The following is a 9,795-nucleotide window of genomic DNA, read 5'->3' as shown; positions in this document are numbered from 1 at the left end:
GTTGACAAAGAAAGTGTTAGAAGATATTAAGCAGACAGTCTACTAATACTCTACTAACTGCTAGTTGACATGTAGTTGCAAAGTTACTTACTGTTAATAGAATGTCTAAAGTGGACTATCGAAATAAAGTGTTACCATAATATTTAGTCATATTAATCAAATGTATATTAGAAATGGCTAGGAATGGGGTGCTTGGATGATTTGTACAAATAAATAACCTAGTCTGTCTAACTGGTTGGTCAAACTTCTCTGAGCGATTTATCTAAACAAACAAAAAAAGTAGCTTATAAGATTCGGTTCAAGTGGTCATACATGTCTTGTGTAATTGGGTTGAAATATATATACACAACATCTGATTTAAGACAGAACTATTTAGATCAAGGGTCAGATGCACTATTCCCTAAATAATTAAAATGTGGAATATATCGGCCAACCACCATAACGAATTTCTCATATTTGTCATAACATCATTATATTCTATGGGCTTAATGAATTTGCAGACAATGTAGTTATCTGTAACTGTCATATAGCCTAACTGTAAATTCAGTCTTAGAGGAGAATGTCACTGAATGTGTAGCTAATATGTGCGTTTTCATGAAAATAAAAAATAAAAATCGAACTAAAATCAGAACTGAAAACAAACTCCCAATAAATGTCAGCAGTTATTGTGTTATAGAGGGGTTTGACCAACCAGTTAGACAGACAGATTACTAGGTTATTTATTTGCACAAATCATCCAAGCACCCCGATCCCAGCCATTTCTAATATACTTTTGATTAATATGACTAAATATTAAATTGTAACGAAATTAAAGATCCATCTTTGATTGTCAAAAGAATTCCAGCTAATTAGATTTCACATAGAATTTTAATCGGTCAGTCATGGAAGTCTGATTTGTTGATAACTTTTGACAACGCTTAATCCAGGTGCGAAAATAATTCATTTCTAGCGCAAGAGCACGGAGAGATTTGCGAGTGCAAAAGACACAGTTTGAGCGCGCATACGGGCACTCTTTGAGCACAAGAAGAGATTTGTGATGGCAACGGACACGTTTTAAGTGTGGCAACACACTCTCTGGGAGAGAGCAACGCATATCTGAGAGCGTGCGTACGGTTTAGTGCGAGAGCAAAGGAAATCCGCGTGCGAGCGTAGAGATTCACGCTCGCGCATCATAGCAATGTACTTTCGCGCTACAACAGTGCGCTCTCGACATTTGACAGTAAAATAACGCCATACAGACCCTGTTTGGTTCTAGTTCCCGGAACTAGATGCTGCTTCACATGCTAGAGTACTGGAGCTGTGACATCAAAAGCCAGAACACTAATTCACTGATGGCTCCCTCAAGATTTTCCAATGGGTTTTTATAATGGGTTTTTCAATTAATGATTAAATTAAAGGTTTGTGGTAAACATAACTTGACAGTACTTTGATGTTTTTCTCTACAATGTGAATTACAAGCACCCATACTGAAAACCTGAACTTTTTGAAGCTGTTAGTTTTATTTAAAAAAATTAATGTATGTCACTACATAAGAACATTTGGGGAATGAGTGTGTGCAGTTTCTTTTGTAGAGCAGAACGTCAAAGTATCTACAAGTTATGTTAACCACCCATCTTATTTTACTCATGAATTGGAAAACCCCATTATAGAAACCCATAGGAAAATCTTGAGGGAACCAGTTGTGAATTAGTCTCCTGAGTTTTGAGATCACGGCTGCAGCACTCTAGGAACTGCACGCAGGAGTGACGACTTCTAAAGCCTGAATGCAATCATGCCAGTAGCGTAAACACACTTATATGAATAAATACAAATGCATAAATAAATAAATAAAGAAATAGTTACCATTAATATCAACTTTGAAATGGTGGAGGAAACGACGCCAATGAAACAAAGTGGACTTTTCGCAAAGTGTTGCACATAACCTGACATGCAAATCAATCATTTTGGACACAAGCTGACACCATGCATTCTATACTGTAATAGTTCTTTGGTTTTGTAAGGTTCAGCTAGATGGTGTCTGTCAGGGGCTGATAGGTCAGTTTAGGTAAAGGGCAGAATAAGACCATAAGGATAAAAGAAAGTAGCTCTAGCATTTATTGGAAGGTGTGAGTCAAGCTTGCTGACTGTCCTTTTTCAGTGTATTTATGTTCCATTTTCAGTGAGAAATTGTGCTGAATTCAGGATTCAGATTTCTAAAGTGATATCAGTGTGTTCTTTTAGTTGTTCTACACTTTTACCTGAGGTTGAAACACAGTCTTTTGGATATCCACACCTCTGACCTTGAGCAATCAAGGTCTCTGTAGTGCAGTGGAAAAACAACACACTACAGTTTCAGATGTATGACTGAGTTTTGTCATGTCCCAAGATCCCCTAGGCCTGGGGTCGTTATTTGTCTTAGTCAGTGCTAGAGTCAGTGGGATTGGACCACCACAGTGGGACACAATAGTCAGATTAGTGGTAAACTTCTTTTTTTTTTAAGGCACACTGCATGCAGTGGATAGTTATTTATCATTACTAACACTAAGCAGTGACATTATTTCAAATTTGTCAGTAAGAAATTTATATACACTACCAATCAAAACTTAATTCTGGTAATTTTTTAATATGAATAGTGCTACTATATAAATGTGTGATGTGGAACAATTTTATCACACACACCCTGAAAAACATGCCATCATGACACTGTGTGAAAGTAAAACGCAAGGCTCAACTCAAGGCCAGAGTTCAATGTGTTTACTTATCCTTCATCAAGGCTCTCAGTTTGATGCCTTGCTTTCAGAGAGGTCATCTGTGAGCCCCCAAATCAACCAGACAAACAGAAGGACAGTGTGACCGAACATTGTATTATACCTCTGTAATTCCCAGCTGACATGGGAAGTGTTCTGGACTACATTCCCATGTTGGTTGGTTATGGATTAAACAGAGCAGTTTAGAGTGTGTGTGCAGTTCATGGATTCTTCAAGTATATCGCTTCCGCTATCTCTCATGGTCAATGTGTGTTTGGTGAGCACAGATCAAATAAAAACATGTTCCCAGAAGAAGACTGAGTCAACGTACTGTCCTCTGTACTCTTAGACAAGGTCAACTCCAGAGTTTAGATTTTTAAAGGAACAGTTAATCCAAAACGAAAATTCAGACATTATTGGCCCATGCTGTGACATTCCAAACCTGTATGCATTTTTTCTCCCCCTGCGTAATGCAAAATAGGAAGTTTTGAAGAAGATTATGCAATAATGCAGTTTTAAATATCTGTCTCATCGGTTGGCTCTCATTGGTTTTGAGACTTCAGAAAGCTGTTTATTTTTTTTGGACATTAAAATACAGTATTTGACAAAAAAAATATATATATATGCGCATATGTATGTGTTAGGCAATATCACATGAGTAGACATGAGATATGATTGTATATTGGCATATCAGCATGGCTGTGATTCAGCCATAAGACATAAGACATAAGGCCGCAGGCTGAGTGCCGTAGGTAATCACAGCGGGACGATATACAGCCATACGTCTACTCGTGTGATATAAAACAGTTCGACAGCACAAGTGTAAATACATTAAAATAAAATAACAATGGAGTGTCTTTTAAAAGCCCTCTTTTTTTTGCAGAACTACTTCCTTCCGCCACGGATTCAAATCTAAATGTGACAATTTAACAGCTGAGCCCAAGCCTCCATTACTAATTCAAAAATGTCACTTTAGAAATAGTAACGAAGGAACGTTGAGTCCACCAGAGCCAGCAGCAAATTCCAGAAGATCCAGAATGGCCGCTGACGTCCTGGAGCTCAAATCTCTGACAACGTCGAAGCAAATTTTCAAATAGAAGTCCAAACAAGTACATTCTCACCTAAAAAGCTCGCTCTTAAAATGACATTCCGTGACAAAAACAGTATTATTTGTTAAATTATAGTGGATTTGGGCATCCGCCATGACACTCGCTGTGAGAAATATGGCAACTGGGGAATGATACAAACAGTGAAACGGCTGTTGGGGTTCTGTTGGACTCTAATACCAACACTCTTATCAGCCAATCAGATTCGAGGACCAGAAAGAACTGTTGTATAAATATATACTGACCAATATGTAAATAATTCTAGAGTTAGAGTTATACTTTATTGTCCTCTGCAAGAAATTTGTCTTGGACTCAAAGCTGCAGCAATACACAACAACCACACAAAACAACAACAACACTTTTGTTAGTTAAGATACCATCACAATTACTACAATTTACTATTTAAAATCCTAATAGATACAGGTGTAAATTAATTCTTATAGCGATTACTTCTACATAATGGAATAACACTTCCCTGATGGCATTAATTGATATGTTGAAAATAAAACATTATTAATTCTATAAATAAACCATTGGTAGGTTGACCTCCTAAAGTATGACAAGTGACACTTGATTGAAGCCAACCAAAAAAGCATTTTAACTTACAGTTGAAATTTACAGGATGGTACTGTAACTCTCAGGGTTGGAGACCCCGGGGCTGGAGAGAAAGAACACTAAGAATACTAAGATAGAAAGCTGAAGGGACACCTAAAGCAGTGATTCCCAACCACATTCCTGGAGCCCCTCCAACACTGCATATGTTGCATGTCTTCTTCTTCTGATACACTTCTTTCAGGTCTTGGAGTCTCTACTAATGAGCTAATTACCTGAAACAGGTGTGTTTGATTAAGGAGACATCAAATTTGCAGTGTAGCGGGGGCTTCACATCTGCATGAGACCCATACTTGGAATTAGTGCTCTGCATTTTAACCCATCCAAAGTGCGCGCACTGATTAAGTCAGGATGATCCAAGCTGGTCCAAGAGTTTTCTGGCCAGACAAAACAAGAGGTAAAAAAACCAAAAACAATATTAGTTTTGTAAAAGGGATTGTTTTTCAAAAAGTTTTGTTTACCAACTTGTTCACCAGGGATACATGTGTGTGTGAATAACATGCTTGAGATTAAATACAGTATAACATGATATGTGAGGTAATATGTAGAGGAATCAAAGGAAAATCAAGACAAATATCAATTGTGAGCAGAATCATTATACCCTAATTTCCAATCAATTATTAATTGCCAAATTACGTATAAAAAATTAACCACTACCACTGTCATTTCAATCACAGAATCTTGTTTCATGTATACATATACATTGTTTAATATTTTTTTTTTTGTTTTGAAGAGACTATTTTATAAAACTCCACAAATCTAATACTGTGGAAGAAACAATTGTAAATGACCTCAACGCTAAAGTCCGAAACACACTGCACGATTTTCGGCTGTCCCAGACGAAATATTGGCATCATGAAACAATTGTGGCGATTTCAGTGATTGTGAGAGAGGTTCAAAGACGGCTGCTGTCATGGTCTTGCGACCAAAGATAGCCTGCGTCAGAAATGCAGCATGATCATCGCATAGTATGTTTGCTGCTACGATCCAAGTTTACTGACCAGCCAATAAAAATGCAACATGAAATCAACGAGACATGGCACTAAAACATAAAATTACTTACCTCAAGCTCTTACGCCTCTTTCACCGCTTCCACTTCTTTCAGCACACATAAAAACTACAACTGCTAGAATGTGATTTATCATGCTCTTTTTGTTTACCACTAGCGCATGTTGATGACTTTTATTCTTCTATAGTAACGTGCGTCGTAGTATACGAGTCATTAGGGGTCATCATCGTATAGTCTACACACATGTCGTAGCCAAGTTTATTAGATCCACACAGTGTGACATGCAATGATCTTATAGGATTGCTAAAATCATGCAGTGTGTCTCGGGCTTAACCGATTTACATGTACACCAGTAATGTGATTAATTGAATTAATCACATCAGCAATCAGAGTAGGGATATGCCGGTATCAAATTTTCATGGTGCGATTAATTGCTAATGCTTTTATTACAGTACACAGTATTATCATGATATTGAAATGAAGTTAAAAAAGTGCTGTCATAATACAGTATAACAGGTTTGATTACTTTTTTCTTATAACAAAAATAATTTAAATGCAATAAAGCAATACAGAAAATGTATAAAGTTAAAAGTTTTACACAGATTAAAGTGCAAAAGAACTATAAAGACCAATAGGTATCACTTTACAATAAGACCTCATTAGTTAACCTTAGTTAATGCATTAACATTCACAATGAGCAATAGCTACATTTGCTACAGAAGTTATTAAACTTTGTTTAAAAAAAGTCTTTGTTCATGTTAGCTCATTAAATAACACAGCTGCAACTCTCGATTTTAACAACCTGATATTAAATATTGGAATACCTAAGATTAATGAATGTTCAGAAGAATTTTTCATTGGCAGTTTATGTTAACTAATGTTAACTAATGAAGCCCTAATGTAAAGTGTGACCGAACAATAAAGAATAGAAACACTTTCAAACAATATCTAGGGCATGTTGTAGTCCAGATTAAAATGTAAAAAAAGTTTGAAAATAAATAGCCTATTAAGTCTAAATATTTAAGCAAATACACAAATCTGAATGGCTGTTTAAATCATTTAAACACGATTCAGAAACAGAAAGTAGTGCAGCTGCTTTGTTTACAGGGTTTCCGGAGTAACGGCTGCATTTAAATGAATTATTATTATTATTATTATTATTATTATTTCTCAAGTTTAGCGCCATCTGTATTCTGAGTATTCTGGTAATTATGTGGTGGATCTAGAGATCCTGTGATGAACTAACAGTTAACACTTTTAATTTCATGGTATATTTAACTTCCTCTCCTTGTGTGTCTCTGCAGGTCCCTGAACGTTTCCTGGAGGTAGCTCAGATAACATTGCGTGAGTTCTTCAGTGCTATAGTGGCTAGTAGAGATGTGGATCCGTCATGGAAGAAGGCCATTTATAAAGTTATCTGCAAACTGGACTCTGAGGTTCCAGAGATATTTAAATCGGCCAATTATCTTCAAGAACTTCTGCGAGAGTAATGTGTTAAAAACGTCATAGAATTCTTTTCATTCCTTTTTAAATGTATATTGATCATTTGAGATGCAGGATTTTACCTGTTTGTTTTTTTTTCTTTCTTTTTTTTCTGCCTTTTCACAATTGTATGTATTATATGAAGTAGCATTATATTTATTGTTTTTATTTTTTTCATTGGGTAACCTTTAGTGTATCTCTCTACAGTCCATGCAGGCTATTGATTGTGGATCTCACAGTCCTGGGGCCTCGTTTACCAAATGTGCATATAAACAGATTTGATTTTAGAGTCTGCATACGCTAAAATACACACCAACATTCAAATGAATAAAAACTGTCTTTACCGAGGAAAAGTGCTTAGTGCCACATCAGGCTATAATCAGATGTATGCACTTTTCCTTGTGGTAGAGTCAGAGTACTGCAAGTATTTGGAAATCTAAGCAATTCTTGTCGCTCACCATTCTAAAGTAAAGGATTTGGACGTTAACTGGTGCTCTGTTAGATCAGTGGTTCTCAGTTCAGCCTCGTTCAGACTGTCAGCTCAAATCCAGTTTTTGTGAAAATCCGATTGAAATCCGATCATATTTAGATAGTCTGAGTGGCAACAAACTACATGAAATACAATTTTTGCAAATCCATTTCGAGCTACATTTGCATGGTTTGAAATCCTATTCAAATCGCAGTCCTGGAAATCCATTTTAGTCTGACCGGTTAGATCGGATTTAGCTTTTTCACGTTCTCATGCCACGTAAAACATAAACACGTCAGACGCTTTTGTACAAAACATGCTGAACGTCTTTGCAGAAACTAGCTTGTGATGTGAAGTACGTCAAGCGAAAAAAGACAATATATTGCTAGTATATGCACCTCTTTGATTTTTGAAACCAGTGGTGATGGTAGCACAGAATAAAGCCACAAATTCCAGCTTCCTGCGTTTCTGCCGCTGCCTCATAAGATGAAATAGGGACTTTAAGCAACATCATTTTGAACAGTTGTGATACACAGTGTGGACAGTCAGTCATTTAGATTGGATTCCATTCGGATATGCACAAAAATGGAAAATCGTACTCAGTTTACTCCCTGAGTACGGGAAATTCATTGAAGTTTACTTTACTTCGGAACATTCATTCACGGATTTGCGCTATGCCACTACCTGGACCGTCTTCACACACGGACTAAACTTACGAGAAGTGTGACATAATATACCTCTGTAAATACAAATACAAATTAAATTAATGTCTCACACTCTTAAATATCCTATCAATGGAAAATATTTGCTCTCTTCAAACTAGAATCATGGTGCAATATCCTGTAAAGTCCACTTCACAGGGCACTTGAATGGTCAAACAGTATAAACGTCTGACGTAATAAGAGATATATACACAGAGCCGGAGGTCATGAGGACTGGAATTGAGAACCACTGTGTTAGATGTTAATGACATTAATTAGGCAGAGATTCCAAGGCAGAGATCTGAACCATTCAGCTGCACACAATTTCAGGACCATTGACAATTGATACATTTCAACTAGCATATGCACATACGAATCATATGTACGTTTGTTCTATGAAATGCACATTTGAGAAATTATTGTAAGATCAAATGTAGGACAGTTTCTACGCAACATTTTATAAAAGAGGCCCATCAGTCTAACTCTTTGTACCTCACGTAATACATCTGAAATGATTTGACCTGTGCCAGATCTTCTTGTTATAACACTAATCTCTGGCTAATTTGGTTTTTCAAATGAATTTGCAGATTTGATTAAAATATCTGGATTAATATTAGTTATCTGTCTGAGATTACGGTGCATCCTGTTGATCGCAAAAGGCTAATATGTTTATAATTGAAAACCCTGCAAACAAAAACCCTTCAAATGGCAATGATGACACCAGCAAAGAAATATAAAATAACTCTGCTTTGCTGAAAATACAGGATTGTGTTAAATACAGTAGCTTAAACATTGCCACTGAATCAGTACGTAATCAGTGACATTGATTGTATACTATAACACAAAAAAAATTGCGCTGTAAAATAACAGTAAAATACTGGCAGCTGTGGTTGCCAGCATTGTACTGTTAATTTACATCTCTTAATTTTTACAGTATGTTACCGTTATTATATCATGTGGTAACTCATTTCATTTGGAAACCGGTTGCTTCAAACCATTCAAGTTTTAAAAAACTAGTGCTTACATGGTGCTAGTACAGTAAACGTATTTCCTTTGAGTCCACTAAGAAATATTTCTTACTATAAAACCACAAACACTTAAAATGTAATAAAGCAACCAATACATGACTTTTATTCAAGTCTTCATAGACTGTTATTAACTAGCAATAGCACACATTTATATACTAAAAAGCTTAGTAAAGACACCGTCTCCACATTAGTAACTCCACAGTTACTGCCTTTAAATAAAGCAGCAGAACAACCGTTATTATATCATGTGGTAACTCATTTCATTTGGAAACCGGTTGCTTCAAACCATTCAAGTTTTAAAAAACTAGTGCTTACATGGTGCTAGTACAGTAAACGTATTTCCTTTGAGTCCACTAAGAAATATTTCTTACTATAAAACCACAAACACTTAAAATGTAATAAAGCAACCAATACATGACTTTTATTCAAGTCTTCATAGACTGTTATTAACTAGCAATAGCACACATTTATATACTAAAAAGCTTAGTAAAGACATCGTCTCCACATTAGTAACTCCACAATTACTGCCTTTAAATAAAGCAGCAGAACATCAGTGTTTGGGGCTCATCATTGACTGAAGCACAAGCTCTACTCTCCAGCACAACGGTGACCCACAAAACTACATTAAACTAAGAGATCTCTCTTCTGATAAAACACATTAA

General features: G+C 36.1%; 1 protein-coding gene across 1 annotated transcript in view; it reads left to right on the top strand.

The window, feature by feature from the left end:
* LOC107575177 (prospero homeobox protein 1-like) overlaps positions 1-6,952 on the top strand; it is a 16,980-nt gene extending 10,028 nt beyond the window's left edge. The window contains exon 5 of the mRNA XM_016261596.1: positions 6,758-6,952. Within this exon, the coding sequence (XP_016117082.1) occupies positions 6,758-6,943 (186 nt within the window). The 3' untranslated portion in view covers positions 6,944-6,952. The remainder of the gene's footprint in view (positions 1-6,757) is intronic.
* Positions 6,953-9,795: the final 2,843 nt, after the last annotated feature.

This window comes from Sinocyclocheilus grahami, unplaced genomic scaffold, assembly GCF_001515645.1.
Source record: "Sinocyclocheilus grahami isolate Dianchi unplaced genomic scaffold, SAMN03320097.WGS_v1.1 scaffold2496.1, whole genome shotgun sequence".
NCBI lineage: Eukaryota > Metazoa > Chordata > Actinopteri > Cypriniformes > Cyprinidae > Sinocyclocheilus > Sinocyclocheilus grahami.
Note: the sequence above shows the minus strand (reverse complement) of the source record. Positions and strands in the feature narration are given on the sequence as shown.